We start from the raw sequence: 24,176 nt of genomic DNA on the forward strand, positions 1-24,176 counted from the left end.
GCACTTTATAGCCATGTAAAGTAATAAAGTTGGAAACTTTATGGCTTAAGACATCATTTTGGGCTTGGATATGAGTTTTGGACATAAGGGCTTAATGGAATAAGCTCTTGATGGAGCTATGGGGTTGGGTTGTGTGCGTTGGGTGCGTTGGGTGTACCTGGTGGTACGTTGCATGTACACAGTCAGCGCCCCGCTTTTGGTCAACATCATAGTATGATAGGCGTACTCCACTGGGAAGGAATATTGACTTTAACCAATTTTGACCTAAGGGCATTTTGGGTAATTTGATTTATAGTTTGATATAGGTGACTGGTGGAGATAGCTTTTAGAGCAATGATCGGTGCTACTATTCTTTCAGGCTATGGGGTGAGTTTTCTCACCGTATCAATGGGTTGAAGGCACCAATGTCGGCCTGTTACTTTGTTATATAGAATGCTAGTTGTATCCGTGATACTTGCATGAAAGACTAGGATCTGGCCCTTGTCAATTGTATGAAAGACTATAGGGTTAACTCATGGCACATGTATGTAAGACCAAGATTTGGCCCTCATCATTGCAAGGAACACCATGTGGGTAGGCCATGACACTTGTATGTAAGACTGGGATTTGACCCTTGACATTGCAAGGAAAGACCATGGGGGTAGCCTATGTCACGTGTATGTTATGGTATGTGGTACTTTAGGAAACTCACTAAGCTTTACGCTTACGGTTTCCAGTTTATGTTTCAGGTACATCCGTTACTAAGGACAAGGGCCCAACGTGATGGCACAACACCCCCCAGAGTTTTCCGCACTGGCAATTAATGATATTACTCTGATGTTTAAATAATATATTCACTTTGATTGATTTTGGAACAACTCGTTTGTATCACTTATTGCTTTAAAAATGAAAATTTTACCTTGGATTTTCGGGCTGTTACAAGTTGGTATCAGAACCTTGGTTTAAGGGATTCGGACACACTCTTGGATATGTCTAAACTCAAACTGAGGAATTGGTAATCTTTTGAAAGAAAATAAGTTTCTAAAAATATTTCTGTAACAAAAGTAAGTTTCTAAAAAGATTTTTGTAAAGAAAATAAGTTTCTAAAAACATTTTGATAAAGAAAAAGGGGGCATGACATGTGCAATTAGCCAAGCTCAAGTAAGTGATTTCCAGAATACCTATACATGTTGATATAATATATGGTATGAATGTTCGCATGCTAGGATAAGGCTAGGAATACCTTCAGGAATTGCATGATAGATCGGCCTGATATATGTTGCCTTGTAGCCTAGGAAGCACTACATGTTATGATTAGGAATATGTATTGGTAATAATAATTGCTAAGTGGATGCTTTAAAAATTGTATAGGTTGGGATCATATAGTAATAGAATGACTGATTTGGCCTTATTTTTTGTTCCTTGTCTAGTTGTGGTCTTAAGGTAGAGTCTTTTATTCGATAGTCTATTTAATCCTGGATTGTGTATAATTTTCATGCATAAGGCAATCGGAAGTGAGAGTAGAAGTTTCTAACATGGTGGTAGCAAGTGATTGTGGGATACCCGTTGGTTGTTTTATGGCTTGGAGTGTTACTGCACGAATGCTACTTGCTTTGTGATTTGTGGAACTCTTAGTGATGTGAGTTAACTATGAAGTGAATACGTTAAGCCACATGTTACAATGGTTAAATTATCTCAAAATGATGGATTTGACTCTATTGCCCAACTCTTGTCCGAGTCCAACTGTTGTAGGGTTGAGTCTTCTACTGGAACAATTATCTAAGCTTTGTTGCATGTGATTGTATTCATGAAGTGGTTAGTTGAAATTATTGGGAGTTTTTCAGCAGCTGATGGCAGGGTGAGGTCGAGAACCCAGGAGATCCTAGGAAGTGCTTTAGCAGGTTGGGTTGCGCTATTTAGCAGGTACTTGGAGTACCGATTTGAGAATGTGACTTGGAGGATACAGTATAACTGTCGAGGAAAGTATGGGTAGGTATGGAAGGTAGTATTGGGCCCATACTACAGAAAGCACAGGATCCATACTCGAATCGAGGGGAGTCACAGAGAATTTAGGAAGCCTGTGGGAAGAGGATTCTTTGAGCATGTTCCGATTATTGTATGGTTGCTTTTCAATATGATGATGAGAACTCGTAGAGGAGGTTCAGGCCCTGGTTCAAGATCAAGTGTTGGCATTGAACCAAAGGATGAGCAGACATGGGACTTCATCTCGTCGGAGATCACCTGCAACATTTTGGATCAGACTCCTATCATTTTGGTTTGGTCAAGGAATGAATTATGGAGATTTTTGATGAGCGCATGGGCACGTTACGCATGGAAATTTTGGCTAATGTGGGGACTCACATTCTTTCCTTCCGCAAGTTTCATGCTTGTGGAGTTCCTGAGATCTTTGGGGAGAAAGATCCATTGCTAGTAGGAGGTGATTAGAAGACATGGTGAACACTTTTCGGTCGAGCTTTTACGCCTAGAGTGAAGGGTTTTGAGCATTCTAACACTCCTAAGGTCTACATGCAACCCTAGAAACCTTGGATCTATGTTTTACTAAGATACATGCAAAGCTGTTTTTCCAAGGTTCTTAACCTATCTAGCATAGCATGGGGAACTTTTAAACATAAATGCTAGAAGAACATACCTTTTGTTGTTTGGATTCCTTGAGAACCTTGTGAGCCTAGCACCTCAAGTGTGATGCCTCAAATGTCTCACACAACACCACAACACTTGGAATAACCTTGAGAGAATTTCACTAACACTCAAAATTCGGCCAGCCCTCTTATTCTTGCTTGTAGTACAAATATTGCTAGTCTAGGGGTCTCTATATAGTTGTGGCACAAGTAGGGTTACACCATGTAAACTCTAATTGTCATGGCTTTCCATATTCCATGATCCATGGGTTTGTAACCTCCATGGTGTAACACTCGTGTTTCTAGCCTAGGCATTTATATTGAGTTGATAGTCTAGGTTAACCTTTGTAACTCATTTTGAAGAAATGAAAAGGAATTATGTGAATATTATGTGAATTATGTGTTTTATGCTTAATTATTAGGGCTTAATTAATTAAGAATAAAAATAAGCGTCAAAATTAAAGTGTGAGATAAGCCCGATATCTTTACATAAAGTTGTAGTTGTCGAAACAAGGATTTCGGGGATATAAAGAATACCAAAATCCGAGTTATAACAAAGAAGTTATGACCTGTCGAAGTTTCGCGATAAAACCGGCACGGTGCTGAATGTCGTAAAAAGTGACTTTTCGATAAACTACTTTTTAGCCTTAGTAATCTAAACGAAAGTCGTAGTATTTGTTAAACCGAGAAGTTCGATAAAAAGAACGCCCAAATCTGACTTCGTATGAGGAAATTATGATTTTTCGAAGTTTCAACGTAGCAGTAGACAGCTAAAAACTCGAATTTTAGATCGAGCGATTTTTAGCCGACACAACCTAAACGAGAATTGAAGGTCTCATCATTAGGAGCACAACGGTAAAAAGTCTGACGAAAACGGACGTCGGATGAAGAAGTTATGAATTTTTAACGAATTTCCAGTCCCGGTCTGTTAAAAATAATAATATAAAATTTAAAGTCAAAATTAGCCGACGAAGTCTAAACGGAAGTTGTAGATCGTAATTTTAGCTACGTGTGCATATAAAGAACGTCAAAAACGGAGCTCGTATGCGAAAGTTATGGATTTTAGAAGTTTTGGCGCGAAAACCGAGAAATTTCGGATAGTCACACTTTGCCACGTCACTTAGAATATGACACGTGTCCTGCTGAGTCACTAGGATGCTGAGTCACCAGGCTGCTGAGTCATCGAAATTGCTGAGTCATGCGAAGCCACGTGTCCTCTTCTGATTCGACCGAGGAGGAGGCCCAATCCAAAGCAGCCGGCTCCCCAGCCGAAGCTTCGCCCTGCTGCCGCGTGTGTCCGAGCCTCGCTTAACCTAGCTCCGAGCCTCGCAGGTGCACCAGTAGACTCCGGTCCACTTAGAAGCCGCCAGCGAGCCCTCGCAGGTGCGAGCCATGTGCGAGCCTTCGCCTGCAAGCCTTCTCAGCCGTTGGATCAAAAGCTTCTCAGCCGTCCGATCAGAAGCTTCACCCTATAAATAGAAGGCTGCGAGCCTTCTCGGATATTTTTAAGAAATTGCCACTTTTAACCCCTAAACCCATATTTTCTTCATCTTAACATCCCGCGAAGCCCCGGTATCGATTGTAAAGCCCGGAATACCCCACGAAGTGCCCGAGAAGCCCGAAAAATTTATCCTTTCGGTTTCGAAGCCCGACTTTTGCAGAGCCCGGTTTCTCAATAAAACTCCCGATTTTATTAGAAACGATCGTTTTAGGAAACTAATTGCTGCCCGATTTTCACCAAAATATGTGAGTGTGTAGTTACTTTCAATTTACACATAGATATGAAGTATTTACCTTGAAATACATGTTATGTGTAAATATGCTAATTATTTATTCGATGTGACTCTTGAATTGATGTTTTATACATGTTTTAAACTGTATATGCTTTTTATCTACAAAATATGTTGGGTAGAACATGGGTAGATGAAATAGTTGATGTGTGTTAAAATGGTGAGAGGCCTCGATGTTGTCGATGTTGTTGTTGTTGTTGTTGTTGTTGTAGTCATCTAGCGGAGTATAGATGACGACCACGGACTTTCTAGATAGTCCAGTGGAACACTAGCAGGTTCGCAACTTGTAGGTGTTGATGAATTAAATGTTCATTGGCGTACTCCATCCCCCTCATGGTTGCCTTAAGGACATATATGGCTGAGGAAACCCCTTAGCAGTAGTGTCCATCCCGATGATAATCCTTAGGCTAGGTCCCTTGTGATAGGTGTTTAGGGACGTAAAGTAAGGACAACGGGAATGGGTAATCAGGGTTATTGTTGATTGGTGAACTTAATAAGTATATTATTATTGTGGGTTGAAAAACCCTATATGCTCACCAGGCTCCCAAGCCTGACCCACTCAGTTTTATGATTACAGGTAGTGGACCCTGAGCATAGTCGGAGGACGACGAGAGATTTTTGGATTATAGGCTAGTAGTTGTAAATAACTGTTGAAAGGCTTATAATGTCTTGTTTATGCTTTTAATCTGTATCGGAACATGACATCCCGAGGTTTTGATATATATGGAAAATATATACCTTCTTAAAGAAGGATTTTGATAAACTTTTATCATATGTTGTTTGGGGACCAATTCTGCAACATCTTTTAAAAAGATTTCTCTGATTTTATTTTAAAAAGCATAAATTAAATCGGTCTTTTCTGGCCGAGAAATATGGGGATGTCACAGTTGGTATCAGAGCATTAGTTTAAGCGAACTAAGAAATTATAGAATTTCTAGACTTGAACTTAGAATGCTAAGTGATGATTGTGAGATGAGTGTCTACCATATTTTAGACACGAGCACTAGTTTATTTTAGGGAAAATGCCCTTATGTGCTAAATGCTATGTGTTTGCCATATGTGCCATTATTTGTTCGGATCTATGGTCCGTTGCCGACCGGATCTGGAAACTTTATGTGTGTAGGATTCTAAGCGTATGATTACGAGATTAGAACTAACATGTAAATGTTTCGGAGTGATAAGGGAATTGACATGTCTAAGAAGAATAAAGACCTAAATTCGCCTTATTCGGTATATAGATTGTAATGGAAAGAACTCGGAGTGGAGATGGAAATGCAAACAGAAACCAACAACCTCAACCCCAAGTGGTGGAACCAGTGCCTATAGTAGGAGCTACACCCGAACCCATCACCATGACTGTAGTACGAACTATGATTCAGACCATGTTGGCTGAACAGAGGGAGGAATTGAGGCAAATGCTGCTGAACGACGGGGATGAACCTTCAATTCTTGTTGAACAATGTGAACTAAATGACGATCGATCTGAAGAAGGGAGCAACAGTAGATCGGTTGGTCATAGTGAACCGTTTGTGGTTGGGAGGAATAACCACGAGGGTAGAATGGAGAGAAATGGGTGCAAGTATAAGGACTTTATGACTTGCAAGCCATCGACCTTCAATGGAAAAGAAGATCCTCTCGGAGTAATGGACTGGATCTCGGAAATGGAGTTGGCTTTCATGACTTGTGATTCCCAAGGCAAGTTACAAACTACGTTTGCAGTACGTCAGTTCAGGGGTAGTGTTGCTCGTTGGTGGAGCACTTTGGGGAAAGCCCTAAGCCCTAATGAGCCACTGCAATTAACTTGGTCAAAGTTCTTAGTGCACTTCAAGCGCAAGTACTGCTCGGCCCAAAACATACTTGAGTTAGAAAACCAATTTCTAACGTTGCAGAAGGGGAGTATGACCGTTGACGAATATACGAATAACTTCACAGACAAAATGGAGTTTGCTTTGCGTATTGTCCCAGATGAGTTGTCAAAAATAGACAGGTAAGAAAAGGGACTTCCATGGGAGTATGCGGTGCCAGTATGTCAGGCACTTACTTTGGAGGCAGCTATCTGGGCTGCCAAGTCTGTTGAAGATATGATAAAAGGGAGAGCCGCCAGCAAGGTTCAAGTTGGCGAAAAGAGAAAGTTTGAAGGAACTTCAGGTTCCAATAAAAAGAACAAGTTCTCGAAGATTGGTTCGAGAAAGTTTGGAGGAGGAGCCGAAGCCAAGTGGTGTGACAAGTGTAAGAAGAAACATGCTGGGAAGTGCAACGTGGAAGTCACTTGTTACAAATGTAGAATGCTAGGGCATTATGCCAATGAATGCACCTTCAATAAGAACGTATGTTGTGGGTGCAATGAAGAAGGGCATATTTTGAGGGACTGCCCGAAGAAGAAGGACGCAGCAAAACCCAATCTACCACCAAAGCCGAAGGCGAGAGCCTTCCAGATGACGCTCGAAGCTGCGAAAGAAGAAGCCGATGTCGCTTCAGGTACCTTTCTCGTAAACGAATTGCCTGCCCAAATTTTGTTTGATTCTGGAGCCAATTACTCCTTTATATCGCATGAATTTGGTAGAAAGCTAGCTTTGCCTGTAGATAGGCTAGTTAATGCCTTGAGATTGCTAGTGGCAAGTTTGTACCTGTTAGCCATCGTATGAAAAACATCCTCATTGACTTGGATGGGAATAAGTTCGAAGAGGAATTATTGCCTATCGAGTTAAATGGATTCGACATAGTTTTAGGAATGGATTGGCTTAGCGCCAATGATGCAGAAATACTATGTAGAAAGAAGATAGTAAAAGTAAACCCGCCAGGGAAAGAGTCGTTTATGGTGTATGGAGACAAACGCAGAGTAAATTATGGAATCATTTCCCTAATGAAAGCCAGAAGGTGTTTTGCCAAGGGATGTACATCATACCTAGCGTTCGTGATCGATGCTAAGATGGAAAAGAAGGAGGTGCAGAATATTCCGGTGGTGTGTGATTATCTGGAAGTCTTTCCCGAAGATCTTCCAGGATTGCCCCCTGATCGACAAGTAGAATTTCGTATCGACTTGTTACCAGGAACGACGCCAATAGCGAAAGCACCTTATCGATTAGCGCCAACCGAAATGAAAGAACTTATGACACAATTTCAGGAGTTATTGAACCAAGGTTTTATTCGAACTAGTTCATCACCCTGGGGAGCCCCTGTGTTATTTGTAAAGAAGAAAGATGGAAGCATGAGAATGTGCATCGATTACAGAGAGCTGAACAAAGTGACGATAAAGAACAAGTACCCGTTGCCAAGGATCGATGACTTGTTCAACCAGTTGCAGGGTTCGAGCTATTTCTCGAAGATCGATCTTAGGTCGGGATACCATCAACTAAAGGTGAGAGAGTAGGATATCGAAAAGACTGCTTTTAGAACACGATATGGACACTATGAATTTTTGGTTATGTCGTTCGGACTAACCAATGCCCCAGCAGCTTTCATGGATTTGATGAATAGGGTTTGTAAACCGTTCTTAGATAAATCCGTGATAGTATTCATAGACGATATCTTGATTTATTCGAAAAGCAAGCATGAGCATGAAAAGCATCTACGTGAAGTGCTAGAAGTCCTGAAAAAGGATAAGCTGTATGCAAAGTTCTCCAAGTGTGAATTTTGGATTCAAGAAGTCCAATTTTTAGGTCCTGTGGTTAACCAAGAAGGAATAATGGTTGACCCAGCAAAGATTGAAGCTGTAATGAAGTGGGAACAACCAAAGAGTCCTACGAAGATTCGAAGCTTTTTAGGATTAGCTGGATATTACCGAAGGTTTATCCAAGGTTTTTCTTCGATTGCTACTCCATTAACAGCTTTGACCCACAAAGGAGCTACTTATGCTTGGAATGAGAAGCATAAGGAAGCCTTTGAGAAGTTGAAGAAGAGATTGTGTGAAGCACCGATTCTTTCATTGCCTGAAGGAGTTGATGACTTCGCAGTTTATAGTGATGCATCTGGAGTTGGGTTAGGTTGTGTTCTGACCCAAAGGGATAAAGTGATCGCGTATGCATCGAGGCAATTGAAGGAACATGAAAAGAACTACCCCACTCATGATCTGGAGTTGGCAGCGGTAGTATTTGCCTTAAAGATATGGAGGCATTATCTTTATGGCACCAAGTGTAAACTTTTCACTGATCATAAGAGTCTTCAATATCTCTTTAATCAGAAGGAATTGAACATGAGGCAACGACGCTGGCTAGAGTTACTCAAGGACTACCACTGTGAGATACTTTACCACCCTGGTAAAGCAAATGTTGTTGTTGATGCTCTCAGTCGAAAGGTAAACCTTGAAAATAAAAGGCCAAGAGCGTTGAGAATTGAAGTTGTCTCGACAATTGTGGAAAGTATAAAGAAAGCTCAAGAGGAAGCTTTAGAGAAAAGTGACCGAAAGGAAGAACGTTTGGGCAAAACGTTAGTATTCGGTACAAACAACCAAGGGTTGAAGGTATTCCAAGATAGGATTTGGGTACCTAAAACCGGCGGAGTCAGATATCTTCTGATGGAAGAAGCTCACAAGACCATGTACTCGATTCATCCCGGCAGTACAAAAATGTATAGGGATCTAAAACCCTATTATTGGTGGCCGACGATGAAGCTCGATGTTGCTAAGTATGTGGCCGAGTGTGTAACTTGGGCTAGGGTTAAGGCACAACATCAGAAACCGTATGGGAGTTTAGAACCTTTACCCGTACCCATGGGTAAATGGGAAGACATCACTATGGATTTTGTGACTAAACTGTCCAGAACAAGGAACGGTCACGGCATGATTTGGGTGGTCGTTGATCGCTTCACTAAGAGTGCGCATTTCATAGCAACCAAAGAGAAATGGTCTATGGATAAACTTGCGAATTCTTACGTGAAGGAAATTTTGAGACTTCACGGTGTTCCGTTAACGATTGTGTCCGATCGTGCTAGCCGTTTTACCTCAAGGTTTTGGAGGAGTCTACAAGAGGAATTGGGTACCAAGTTGTGTTTGAGTACAACTTACCATCTGTAAACCGATGGTCAGAGCGAGCGAACGATTCAAACATTGGAGGATATGTTGAGAGCATGTACCCTAGAATTCCAAGGTAACTGGGATGAACACTTACCTTTAGTAGAATTCTCCTATAATAATAGTTTCCACTCAAGCATTAAGATGGCACCTTATCACGCTTTGTATGGGGAAAAGTGTCGAACGCCATCATTTTGGCTGGAAGCTGGGGAAAAGTAGTTTATGGGACCTGAAATAGTCCATGAGACTGCTGAAAAGTTGAAAGTGATAAGGGAAAGGATGTTAGCTGCTCAAGATCGACAAAAGAGTTATGCTGACAAGAAAAGACAACCGATATCCTTCGATGTTGGGAATTCGGTTTTACTTAAAGTCTCGCTGTGGAAGGGACTTATAAGATTTGGTAAGAGAGGGAAGTTGAGTCCAAGGTTTATTGGACCATTTAAAGTTCTTCAGAGGATTGGGAATCAAGCTTACAAGCTAGAGTTACCGGAAGAACTAGAGGGTATTCATAACACCTTTCATGTGTGTTATTTAAGAAAGTTCACAGGAGATGTACCCGACATAATTTCGATTTCTGAGTTAAGGTTGGATAAAAACAAGAGGTTGATCGAGGAACCTGAGGCAATCGTTGACCGTAAGACTATGAAGTTACGACGCAAGATGGTCGATTTAGTGCTTGTGCGCTGGAAACATACGAATGGACCAAATCTCACTTGGGAAACGGAGAGTGACATGATGAGTCGCTACCCGCAGTTGTTTGGTGATATGTGATTTCAGGGACAGAATCATCCTAAGGGGGAGAGAATTGTAAGACTCGTGTTTCTAGCCTAGGCATTTATATTGAGTTGATAGTCTAGGTTAACCTTTGTAACTCATTTTGAAGAAATGAAAAGGAATTATGTGAATATTATGTGAATTATGTGTTTTATGCTTAATGATTAGAGCTTAATTAATTAAGAATAAAAATAAGCGTCAAAATTAAAGTGTGAGATAAGCCCGATATCTTTACATAAAGTTGTAGTGGTCGAAACAAGGATTTCGGGGATATAAAGAATACCAAAATCCGAGTTATAACAAAGAAGTTATGACCTGTCGAAGTTTCGCGATAAAACCGGCACGGTGCTGAATGTCGTAAAAAGTGAGTTTTCGATAAACTACTTTTTAGCCTTAGTAATCTAAACGAAAGTCGTAGTATTCGTTAAACCGAGAAGTTCGATAAAAAGAACGCCCAAATCTGACTTCGTATGAGGAAGTTATGATTTTTCGAAGTTTCAACGTAGCAGTAGACAGCTAAAAACTCGAATTTTAGATCGAGCGATTTTTAGCCGACACAACATAGACGAGAATTGAAGGTCTCGTCATTAGGAGCACAACGGTAATATGTCTGACGAAAACGGACGTCGGATGAAGAAATTATGAATTTTTAACGGATTTCCTGTCCCGGTCTGTTAAAAATAATAATATAAAATTTAAAGTCAAAATTAGCCGACGAAGTCTAAACGGAAGTTGTAGATCGTAATTTTAGCTACGCGTGCATATAAAGAACGTCAAAAACGGAGCTCGTATGCGAAAGTTATGGATTTTAGAAGTTTTGGCGCGAAAACCGAGAAATTTCGCATAGTCACACTTTGCCACGTCACCCTCGCTTATAATATGACACATGTCCTGCTGAGTCACTAGGCTGCTGAGTCACCAGGCTGCTGAGTTACCGAAACTGCTGAGTCATGCGAAGCCACGTGTCCTCTTCTGATTCGACCGAGGAGGAGGCCCAATCCGAAGTAGCCAGCTCCCCAGCCGAAGCTTCGCCCTGCTGTCGCGTGTGTCCGAGCCTCGCATAACCTAGCTCCGAGCCTCGCAGGTGCACCAGTAGACTCCGGTCCACTTAGAAGTGTAGTGACAAAGAACATGGTTTGGCATGTGGAATTAAAGCTTGCACAATTGAACATGGTGATTTGGGTGTTTAAGAGATATATTGAATGTATATGGTGTTACAAAAAAGGATCTAGATCTAGACTACATAAATAACACACACTTACACACTCGGTTTTACATCTCTCAAGCACACCTCTACAAGTGGTATGAACCCACTATTTATAGAGGTGTTTACATGTCTCTCTCTCACTCTAACAATCAAATGGGTCTAAAGGCTAAAGCACCACATGCAAGTGGGTTTTACAAAAGTCAAACATTTACAAAGTCATGAATGAATAACTTTGCACCCCAACATTCTCCCCCTCAAAGTTAGGAATGAATGACCCACTTCAAATCTTCCAAAATCAAGCACTACGCGGTTCGAGCCTCAAAGGTGACACATGTCGAAACGAACTTCAATCTTCAAATCTTCCATGACTCTTCAATTTGGGCTCTAGGATGTGAGACCATACAATCCGAGCAGCAACGAATGATTAACTCCAAATAATCACCCCAAAGTTGCGCATAAAAACACACCCCAAAAATCTTCAATAAACCAAACCCATTTCGAATACATCACTTCCGAACTTCCAATTGCATCATCTCGTGAGCTTTAAAACTTCAAGATCACTTCGGTCTTCAAATCCACGTAATATGAAAAATTCAAGTTCGAATTTCCATATAAAATTTCTCCCCTTTTTATAATCGAAATTTGATTATAAAACTCCAAGGAAAAAGAACGTGCTATATTCGGAATTTTTCATGTTAAAACTCCCCCTTAACATGTGGCATAAACTTTGTGCTTCAATCCGAAAAACCCAAAAAATAATGAATTTTTTTATCATCGTTCACGGATCGCCTTTGACATAATTTCTCAAAAATGGGTAGAAATTGTCAATTTCAAAATTCTGCAGTGACTCGGTGCGCCAAAAACAGCCAAATATGCGAAACACACTCCCATTTGCGAAACTGGGTAGAATGTGTAAATTCGCACAAACTGCAGGGACCAGATTTGAAATTATTCCAATTTCTCAAAAATTTTACCCCAAATGCGAAACTGGGTAAAATTTGCCATCTTGCGAAGACTGCAGGGATGCGAAATGAAAATTCTGCATTTTTGTCATTTTATAATCCCATTTGCGAAGTTGGACCATTTGAATTATTTCATGAAAAGATCAGGGACCAAATGCGAACATATTTGTTTTCTTCTTCATTGAACGATTAACAGGGAATGCTTCGCACACCCTTCGCATCTTTCACTCACCCTTCGCATCTTTCACCCAATTAATCAAATGAACCAAATGCGAATGAACAACTTCCAGATATGCGAACCATGGATAAGAAAATACTTCGCATCTTAACTCCAAAATTGAACAAAATGCGAACTCACGTGATCTCTGTAACCAAATGCGAACTCAAAATTACCAAATTCAAACTCCATTCACACAAATGCGAATTGAACAAACATTTCAGATGCGAACCCAAACAAGATCAAATGCGAATCCAATGAAGATCCGGATGCAAACTTTATTGAGATACTTTCGCAAAATCAGCGTCAACAACTCCAAAATCTTTCCAAATCACAGTAAACATAATCTTAATTCGATTCTATCGACTCCAACATTTGCGAACCCATCAAATAGACTCCAATCGATCGACTCCAAACACATTCGATTCCAAAACTTTTCATTCTTCACTTTTCAGTTCAAAATTGAAATCACATAGATTAGATTTCCAGTTCCTCCTGATTCAGTCGACTAACAATATCCATATACAAGTATCGATCATCGACACCTTACAAATATCAAGATGCCTTCGAAATCAATTTCATCAAATAAACTCCAACACAATTTCAGTCGAATCGAATATACATTATTGATACAAATCCAAAACCATGGAGACTATCGACTATCAAATATCCCAAACCGATTTCGCATTCTTCTTTCTCAATTGATTTTTCAATAATCGAACTCAATTTTGACTTCAATCGTTCGATTCTGTGATTTGATTTCAGTTAAAATAATCGATTTTGACTAAAAGAACTTCTAGTCAAACATTCTTCATTTGTTCTTGAACAAATATCAAGAAGAATCATAAGAACTGAAAATCGATACTTGTTCTTCATCAGTTTCAAAGTTCTTGATCAAAATTTTCAAATCAAAAAATCAATCGCCGACTTCCATACAAGGTTTGAACAAAATCGATTTTAAGATTGACAATGCTACACAAAATTGATTCAGATTACAAAACAAGCATTAATCGATTATTTTGAAACACTAGCAAGAAATCGATACTCAAGAACTCGGATACTGCTTATGTAGACCAGATGTACAATTGATCTATGCGTATGATGCAAAAAGACGACGCAAGCAGATAATCAAACTTGTTTTGGAGAATCATTTGGGCTCAAGTAAAGATATCGAAAAAATATCTGATGAACAGTAATGGATATCAAATTTTGGGCTCAATTATTCGAATAATATTCAATGACATTTTGGGCTTCATTGACGAACAGTAACAATGAATAATGATTTTACTTTTGGTTGAATTTGATCTAAAAAAAATTGATTGGATCAACAATGAGGTTTGAAACAAATTAGATCCAATGAATCAAAACGATCAAAAAACAAGAACGCAAAGCACGAATCCAAATATTACGAGAGATCATAGAGAGAGACTCACCAAAACTGATCAAATTGCGACAAAAGTTGCCAGACCGAGAATCGTTCTTCAAAAGTCACGTTGATCGTGAAAACCAAGCTCTGATACCAATTTTAGTGACAAAGAACATGGTTTGGCATGCGGAATTAAAGCTTGCACAATTGAACATGGTGATTTGGGTGTTTAAGAGATATATTGAATGTATATGGTGTTACAAAAAAAGATATAGATCTAGACTACATAAATAACACACACTTACACACTCACTTTTACATCTCTCAAGCACACCTCTACAAGTGGTATGAACCCACTATTTATAGAGGTGTTTACATGTCTCTCTCTCACTCTAACAATCAAATGGGTCTAAAGGCTAAAGCACCACATGCAAGTGGGTTTTACAAAAGTCAAACATTTACAAACTCATGAATAAATAACTTTGCACCCCAACAAGAAGCCGCCAGCGAGCCCTCGCAGGTGCGAGCCATGTGCGAGCCTTCGCCTGTGAGCCTTCTCAGCCGTTGGATCAGAAGCTTCTCAGCCGTCCGATCAGAAGCTTCACCCTATAAATAGAAGGTTGCGAGCCTTCTCGGATATTTTTAAGAAATTGTCACTTTTAACCCCTAAACCCATATTTTCTTCATCTTAACATCCTGCAAAGCCCCAGTATCGATTGTAAAGCCCGGAATACCCCACGAAGTGCCCGAGAAGCCCGAAAAATTTATCTCTTCGGTTTCGAAGCCCGAATTTTGCAGAGCCCAGTTTCTCAATAAAACTCCCGGTTTTATTAGAAACGATCGTTTTAGGAAACGAATTGCTGCCCGATTTTCACCAAAATATGTGAGTGTGTAGTTACTTTCAATTTACACATAGATATGAAGTATTTACCTTGAAATACGTGTTATGTGTAAATATGCTAATTGTTTATTCAATGTGACTCTTGAATTGATGTTTTATACAAGTTTTAAACTGTATATGCTTTTTATCTACAAAATATGTTGGGTAGAACATGGGTAGATGAAATAGTTGATGTGTGTTAAAATGGTGAGAGGCCTCGATGTTGTCGATGTTGTTGTTGTTGTTGTTGTTGTAGTCATCTAGCGGAGTATAGATGACGACCACAGACTTTCTAGATAGTCCAGTGGAACACTAGCAGGTTCGCAACTTGTAGGTGTTGATGAATTAAATGTTCATTGGCGTACTCCATCCCCCTCATGGTTGCCTTAAGGACATGTATGGCTGAGGAAACCCCTTAGCAGTAGTGTCCATCCCGATGATAATCCTTAGGCTAGGTCCCTTGTGATAGGTGTTTAGGGACGTAAAGTAAGGACAACGGGAATGAGTAATCAGGGTTATTGTTGATTGGTGAACTTAATAAGTATATTATTATTGTGGGTTGAAAACCCTATATGCTCACCAGGCTCCCAAGCCTGACCCACTCAGTTTTATGATTACAGGTAGTGGACCCTGAGCATAGTCGGAGGACGACGATAGATTTTTGGATTATAGGCCAATAGTTGTAAATAACTGTTGAAAGGCTTATAATGTCTTGTTTATGCTTTTAATCTGTATCGGAACATGACATCCCGAGGTTTTGATATATATGGAAAATATATACCTTCTTAAAGAAGGATTTTGATAAACTTTTATCATATGTTGTTTGGGGACCAATTCCGCAACATCTTTTAAAAAGATTTCTCTGATTTTATTTTAAAAAGCATAAATTAAATCGGTCTTTTCTGGCCGAGAAATATGGGGATGTCACACATGGACTATCCATGGAGCACCTTATGGGTTTTAGCCCAATCCATACAAACCATGGATCATTAGCCCACTATACAAGAATAAATGATTTACACAATCAACCACATATATTTAATTAGTCTCTTTTTGATCACTTAATTAATTGCAAATTAATTCTTTGATTAATATTAATTAAATAATAATATTATTAATATACTAGAACTTATAATATATTAATAATCCTTAAGTGTCCTTTCTCTCATTTAGTCTATCAAAGTGTTGCAATGTCATGCGACCCAAATGGACATGCTAATCGGGTCAAGTACATTCCAGAAATAGTTATGAAATTAGACACCTAATCCAACACAGAGGTTGAAGGTCAGATTGCTTCTTGTCTTCTGAAAGAAAAAACCCGAGATTGGTGGGAGGAGGTGGACTTCCTTTGGGAGGCGATGTCATTGAGCATTTAGAGCTTTCTCATGAAACATTTGAGTTCAATGGATCACTTAGAACTCAATGGAGCACTTGGGGTTCAGGGAGCATGTAACAAAGGAATCGATCATATGAGAATGGAATGAATCATCTGATAAAGGAGCGGATCAAGTGTCAAAGGAGCGAATCATCTAAAAGGGGGTATGGGGCATCTGTAAGAGGTTTGGAGCACTTGGGAGTGGAATGGAGCAACTTGATGCATTGTTGCACCATTTAGTTAAGTGTTGGGCCAAGTGGCAAGCATGTTGCACCATTGGCATACATGTTGCGCCACTTTGGACCATGTTGCTCCACTATGGTAGATGTTGCCCCCAAGTGGAAGAAGTTGTGCCAACTTGGAAGATCGTGTGCCACCTTGGAAGGAATTTGCACCACTTTGAAGGAAGTTACACCATGCTTGGAGGATGTTGCACCATCCTTGCACAAGATGAGCCATCATTATGCAAGATGCGCTATCTTGGTGCAGGATGCACCATTTTGATTACTTTATGAGCCATGACATTCTTGATGAGCCACATATACTATGAAGTCTTCTATGATGTTCAAGATTGTTCAAGGATACTTAGAAGTTGGTGATGCTTAAGGGATACACCACGTTGTGCCACCATGATGGATGTTGGGCCACTAGTATTCATGATGCGCCACTTGTGCATCATAATGCCCCACTATGGCTCATGGTGCTCCATCACATGCATTGCTAATACTAGTATGTTGTATACTCCACTATCGCTCATGGCATCCTATGTGGTATAATTATTAATAAGGTGTTTGGAGCCGTTGATGGTTATGGCCACCGCGACCTCGACTGCTTGGTTGCTTATGTCTTGTGTTCTGAACATCGTACTTCTTCACATGATCTCGAATTATAACTATCTTTACATCCACACGTTCGTTTTTTAGTCTATTATAAATTTTGTAAAGAACACAAGACCTAAGCTAAATCACAAGAACTAAACAACCAAACAACCAAGGCCGCGGTTGACATAAACATCAACAACTCCGAACATCTTATTAATGATGTAGCACGTAGGATGCATGCGTAAAACCTAAAGAATCTGTTCATATGCACTGAATATGTATAAAAATAACAATGACTTATTTTGCAACAAAAAAAATATTAAAGATTAAATATGCAAAAAAGAGTATTAAGGAGAAAGTGTGTACAAAATAAGAAATATATTACTTTATGAAGTCATTTTTTTTCTAATTTACTCGGAATAATAGGTGATAAGGATTAAATATGCATAAATAAACATATATGTAATGTATATAAAAAAAGTATTTTAGCTTTTAAAAAAAGTGATTATCCCTTAAAAAAAAAAGGTGAAGAATGTTCGTCGTTCGTTGTTCGTGGGGGTAGGTTGTGACCATGGTGTTGGGGTAATAGAGACATGTCCTACGAGTTTTGGAGACGCAAACAACAAACAAGGGGGATCAGGATTCTTTCCCCCTTCCTTCAGATGGTCGGAAAGAGGGTCCTCCTCTGAGATCATCCTGAAAAGGGTGGTTAAGAACTATTCATACTTCTTAAATCCTTTTGTTTTCAAGGAAATTCTTCATTTATGTTTCTATCTTCTCATCTCAATCGTGCCACCAATCGTCATCATCTTCTTCTCACATACCTAGGTGTATTATATTTTCACCAATATTTCCTTTTGTTTAGTATATACATTGTACACGAGAGATAGATATCAACTGAAAAAAACCAGACGATTGATATAAGCTTTGATTTCCCTTCATGCCCTCATTTCTGGTGCGATCGGAAACCCTAGGAAAATGAAAAACCCCCATTTGATCATTAACTTGAAGAGGGCTACCAGTGATTTGTAGGAAAAGAAAGCTGGCGCATTCAGAGAGGTGTGTGGTGGCAGAAACAGCTGCTGACTACACAATCACGACATATGGTTTTGAGTACAATGGGGGGTAGATGGGCAACAAATGAAATCAAGTATTCTTATTTCCCGCTTTTGATTCTTGTTCTAGCTCATGGGTGTTCTTCCCTGAATCCCGAAGGTATGCTTATTTTTACTTTTTAATCAGTTTAAGTATATCAAGGTATGTGTTTCAACTGTTTGTATCATTTATCAACAAAAATGCAGGATTGGCATTGTTGGATTTTAAAGCAAGAGTATCTCATGATCCATATGGAGCCTTTGCAAGTTGGAATGTGGATGACAATGATCCATGCTCATGGTCTTATGTTCAGTGTGTCTTTGGCAATGTGCATACTCTGTAAGTAAATGGAAGTATGTGTTTTCAATGTTCTTCATTTGTGAAGTTACAAGCTACTTTTTCATCCAATCAATATGATCATAAATCGTTGTTGATTTTATGAATTTGAAGATTTTCTTTATTTTGTGATTCTATATTGGTTATTCTATAGACATTTGAATAACAATTGATTTTTGGATGTAATTATATCCTTTTCTTGAAGTGATCTCAAAGGGCTATCTTTGGAAGGAGTACTCACACCTGAGTTAGGGAATCTCACTCACTTGAGACGTCTGTAAGTGTCAAGTTCTAATTCTTACCCACTATTTTTTTTCTTCCAATTATGAAGGGGTATAAAAGACATTTGATTAAAGATAAACGAGTATGTTAGTATGTGTTTTGAATTTTTTAACAGAGGGAGAATTGATTTGAGAGACTTGAAACATTTTCTAACTTTTTGTTTTTCCAGTGTTCTCTCACATAATCATTTTCATGGAGTTATTCCAAAAGAGATTGGCAAACTCAACATGTTGGAGGTACTGGATTTAAGGGATAACAAATTGATTGGAAATATTCCACCAGAGGTTGAAACAATGCAATCACTAAAATATCTGTAAGTGCTATAAATTCATTTTTAAAAGTATGACAAGTACTATGAAAATGCATGCAGTTCCTTGTTGATTCTGACATTGAGAAACAAATACATTTGACTCAACATTCACATGTCTAACAAACGGATTATGGATTTTGAGTTTATATTTCACTTCCCTTTTTACAAAATAAGGTTAAGTTTTGACATTTAAGGTCAAATCTATTACTTTCAAGAATCAAAATTCACATGGATTTCATGACAAACTTAGCCACAAGATTTCTCTTAGTTTCTATTTGAAATCATTTTCAAAATGGGTCATCAAATATTACGTGAAATTGTATACAATTCTTTATAATCTTGATGTATAGAAATGAGTACATTTGACTCCATTTTTCAAGCATTCACATATATAACAATCATATTATGGTTTTTTAGTACAAATTTCACTACCCTCTTTTGAAGAAAAGGTAAAGCTTTTATCTTTGAGGTCCAACCTATCACTTTCAAGAACCAAAAATGACATGAATTTTCTAAAAAACATAGCAACAAGAATTCTTTTAATTTGTGCTTGAGATATTTCCTAAAGTGGGTTATCAAATATTTTTCGAAAACATATCCATTTCTTTAAAATCTTAAATGTTGAAAAATGAGTATATCTGACTCATTAAAAAACCTCCCATCAGGTTGCTTCATAACAACAATCTTGAAGGAAGCATTCCACATGAATTTGAGAGCCTGAATTTGCTCTACAAGTTACAATTTGATGATAACCTTACATTCAGTGTTACAGATGCAATTGGATTTCTAAACAGGAAACTTGGACGTTGGTAAGAGTTTTCACAAAAAAAAAAAAAATCAAATTTATTAAAATATTTAATTATGATACTTATTTATTTTAAAAAATTATGGTGACACATTATGACACAGCATATGGCAGGGTGGTTTTAACCATCTAAGGAATGCAGACTCTGTTATATCCCCATTCAAAGAAACTGTTATTAATTGCCTCAAGCCATTTCAACTGTAAGAAAGAAGCATATAATTAATTATATGCACACTTTAAAAAAAAAAAAGAAATTGAAATGTATAAATTCTTTTATTGATTTTTATGCAGAAAACTCACATTAACCCTTCTTTATCATGTTTCTTGTGTGTTTTCTCGAGTTTCAGATTCAGCAAGGGCATTTCAGACAATTCTTGTGTCAATGAAGAAAGTATGCGACTTTCTTTTTGACTTAATGGACTTGATATAAATCGGATACATATATTCATATAGAAATGTTTCTTTTTTGACTTAATACAAAAAGACTAATTAACAAGAAAAGTGAGGATACGGAGGCTTTATGCATTCAGACATCTTTCTACCTATTTGCCCTTACTTTATTTCCTATCTAGACACAAGGGTAAAATGGTGATTTACTCTTATTATGTAAATTATCAGGTCCATTAACGCCCAAAATAGTTGAAAACACAAAAATTGATGGATGCATAACAAGTCGAAAGCTAATAGAAGAACCTACAAATGTAGCATCCGAATCTTCATATAATGATGATGACATGTCAGCACGAGGTGGCATCATAGGAGTTGTTCCTAGTACCAAAAGCAGCGGATGTTTCTGGAAAATAACAAAAAGATTTGATGATACTCCATCTTCATCATCGGAAACATCTGATGATGATGAAGAGTCAACGGAAAGTCAAACTAATTCAGACATGTGGAAGATCTTGATAGGAATGTGTTGTGGATCTTTTCTTCTAATCACTTCCATGACACTATCATTCATGTGTCATAATAAAGCTGTCAAAACCATGGGCCCATGGAGGCCTGGGCTTAGTAGACAACTGCAAAAAGCATTTGTTACGGGTAAATGATATTATGACTTACTATTATTATTAATCAAAACAAAAAAAAGTTTTGCAAAAAGGTTATTCCTACAGCAACCTGTCAGCTGGCCCACACTGTCCTGTCCTGTCCCATCAATATTATGATGTACATAGTGGCCCACATTGTACTATTGGGATACATGACTTATTTTGCTTTTTGTATCAAAGACTTATTGTTTATTAAGTGCTTATTTTGATTTTTTTGTTTTCTACATAAATCCCCTTCATTCAATAATAGGGTTTTATGCAGAAAAGTTTCATTATTTAGGGAAATTTTTTGATATTTTTTTTGAACAGAAAAGTCCCGATTATTTAACATTTTGCACAAATTGACGAAAAAATTCGTTTTTTTATTTTTTTTTATTTTAACAGGAAATGACAGATTATGTGATTTTCCCAAAATAATGAGATTTTTTTGTTAAAAAAAACATTTAGGACTTTATCAATTTTTTTTCCAAAATAGCATGACTTTTCGGCATAAAACTCTCCAATAATATTTCATTATACCCCCATAATTGTATTCAAATTCCAAACCATTACCCCCTCCGTCCCAAATTGATAGTCCATTTTTAATTTTTGAAGTCTTTTTTCTTCAACTTTGACCTTAAATATTTTTATTTGTGTTATATATTACTTGATAAAACTTATAACAATGAAAAAACATTTAAAATACAATTCATTCATATATTTTGCATCAAGTATTATCTATCAAACACAAAAATATTTAAGTTCAAAGTTGAAAAAAAAAGACTTCAAAAGTCAAAAGCGGACTATCAATTTGGGAAGGAGGTAGTATTATTTTTCACTAATTAATCTATTTTTCTTAAACATCCGATAATATTTCATTTTGTTTCCCAATATCAAATAATAAATGCATAACGGTTATGTTATATTTTCATCGTTTTATTCTAATTTTTATAACATATGTAATGATTTTCATTTTTTTGAAACTTATCTTCTTCGATTATACAATATCAGATAATTTCCTTTTCACTTTAATCCAAAAATATTAAATACAAATATGATCTGTGCTTAAAAAGAAATAAAATTTAACAAGTAGGCTTCATAAAACATTATAGATACATGACGATAAATTAGTTAATTTTACCAAAAAAAGAAAAAACTTTTAAAAAGGGTTTATGATAATTGGTTTTCATTAAACTAAATTAAGCGGAAAGATGACATGGCAAAAATAATAACTCATGGATACTCTAAGAACGACTTTTGGTTGTTATTGTCCTTCAAATTACTATTTTTGGATCTTTATTAAATACCATTATCATTTATTAGTGGAATTAAGGTATTAATTATCCTCTTAATCATGATTTAACAACACAGGTGTTCAAAAACTAGATCATTCAGAGCTAGAAACAGCATGTGAGGATTTTAGCAACATCATTGAAACAATGGAAGGTTGTACTTTATATAAAGGAACATTATCAAGTGGAGTTGAGATTTGTGTTGCTTCAACTACCATTACAAGACTCAAAGATTGGTCAAAACATGCACAGCTATTGTTCCACAACAAGGTTTTTTTTTTTTCAAACATATTTTTTATATCTTTAATCACTCAATAACTAAAATTTTGTTATAGATTGAGATGCTTTCACGTGTGAACCACAAAAACTTTGTTAATCTTATTGGTTATTGTGAGGAGGACAAACCTTTTGTTAGAATGATGGTGTTTGAGTATGCTCCAAGTGGCTCACTCTCCGAGCATCTACATGGTAATTCTATGAGTAAATGACCATTTTACCCTTCTGTTTAAAGTCATGTCTCCGTTAACTTTTTTTGTTCTAATTACAGTTCAAGAACTTGAAATAAGTGGTGTATGCACAAAATCTGTTTCTTTTTTCGACTCGATGAACTGTCTGAATGTGAGTAAATGACCATTTTACCCTTATGTTTAAAATACAGTTCAAGAAGTTGAGCATCTAGACTGGAGTGCAAGGATGAGAATAATATTAGGAGTAGCATATTGTCTCCAATGCATGCATGACTTAAGTCCTCCAGTGGTGCACATGGATCTGAATTCAAAAATGATCTATCTAACCGATGATAATGCTGCTAAAGTAAGCTTCTGTGCAAAAAGACGTAAATGCCATTCTCATCCTTTATAAATATAGACCTAGTGTTGAGAAGTTTTCTGATTTTCCAGGTTGCAGACTTGAGTTTCTGGAAAGAGTTTTCCCAGAAAGAAAAGATATCAGGGGCAAATAAGTCAAAGTGTGTTGTGACGCCTGATAAGGAGTCAAACATATACAGTTTTGGTGTTTTATTGCTTGAAATTATATCTGGGAAACATCCTTATTCAGACAAACAAGAGCCTCTTGTAACTTGGGTAAGTCCATTAAACCACTATATTTGTTTTAGTTTTTAACTTTTTATGTTATTATTAAATAACTACCGATTTTAATTTTGCTATTTTCACAGGTGGAAGAATTTTTGAAGGACAATAAAAACATTAGTCATATGATCGATCCAACCTTAAAGTCATTCAAGCAGAAAGAACTTGATGTTGTTTGTGAAGTTATTCAAGAATGCATTGAAAAAGATGGAAGCGAAAAACCAACGATAAATAAAATAATTCGAAAACTTAGGGACGAAAGTGGTATTTCACCAGAGCAAGCAATCCCTAGACTGTCTCCCCTTTGGTGGGCTGAACTTGAGATCTTATCTGAAGATGAAACATAAAAAAAAAAAAAGAAGAATAACATTAAAGATACATCGAAAAAGTCTACATTTTCTCATTGTTAACATGTACATGCGATAGTTTTTGTTGGATTTTCTTTGATTTTTTTCTTGACACTTAGTTGTATGTAAATCATTTGATCAAAATGAGGTGTCGAGATTTATGGGATTGGGTTTTTCACCGAAGGGCCGAGATGTATAACGAAATCATAAAGCTCAAAGAAATAACCCACCTACCAAATTAGACTTTGGCAATTTTGATTTTTATATGATTTTTTAATATCCTAGTAAATGTAGTTGAATGTTAATGTTTTGATTCCGAGATATAAAATTTGAACAATTTTGGATATGGAATAACCACAAACTTAGACACCTAAAATTTAAAACCAAAAGAATGTTAATTTACAACAAAAGCAGCAACAAACTAACAATAAAATAAAAAATAATTATTTCCAATATAGCAAACCTTTTCAACATATCTGGTAGTTAAGGATTAAATCACCTTATTTAATAAGTGTACGAGTGCGTTGAGAAATTGAAAAACATTTATTATATTTGAATTATTTTTGGCCTTCTCT

General features: G+C 37.4%; 1 protein-coding gene across 1 annotated transcript; it reads left to right on the forward strand.

Annotated features, from left to right (window-relative positions):
* The first annotated feature begins 17,564 nt into the window (after positions 1–17,564).
* LOC111885038 (protein MALE DISCOVERER 2) lies at positions 17,565–23,767 on the forward strand. Its single transcript, XM_023881331.3, has 13 exons — positions 17,565–18,233; positions 18,320–18,452; positions 18,655–18,726; positions 18,901–19,044; positions 19,707–19,850; positions 19,951–20,046; positions 20,194–20,237; positions 20,465–20,887; positions 22,246–22,436; positions 22,502–22,634; positions 22,825–22,979; positions 23,066–23,248; positions 23,341–23,767. Exons 1-13 carry the CDS (start codon positions 18,122–18,124, stop codon positions 23,599–23,601), a joined length of 2,091 nt encoding a protein of 696 aa, XP_023737099.1. The 5' UTR covers positions 17,565–18,121; the 3' UTR covers positions 23,602–23,767.
* Positions 23,768–24,176: the final 409 nt, after the last annotated feature.

Source organism: Lactuca sativa, chromosome 4 (genome assembly GCF_002870075.4).
Source record: "Lactuca sativa cultivar Salinas chromosome 4, Lsat_Salinas_v11, whole genome shotgun sequence".
Taxonomy (NCBI): Eukaryota; Viridiplantae; Streptophyta; class Magnoliopsida; order Asterales; family Asteraceae; genus Lactuca; species Lactuca sativa.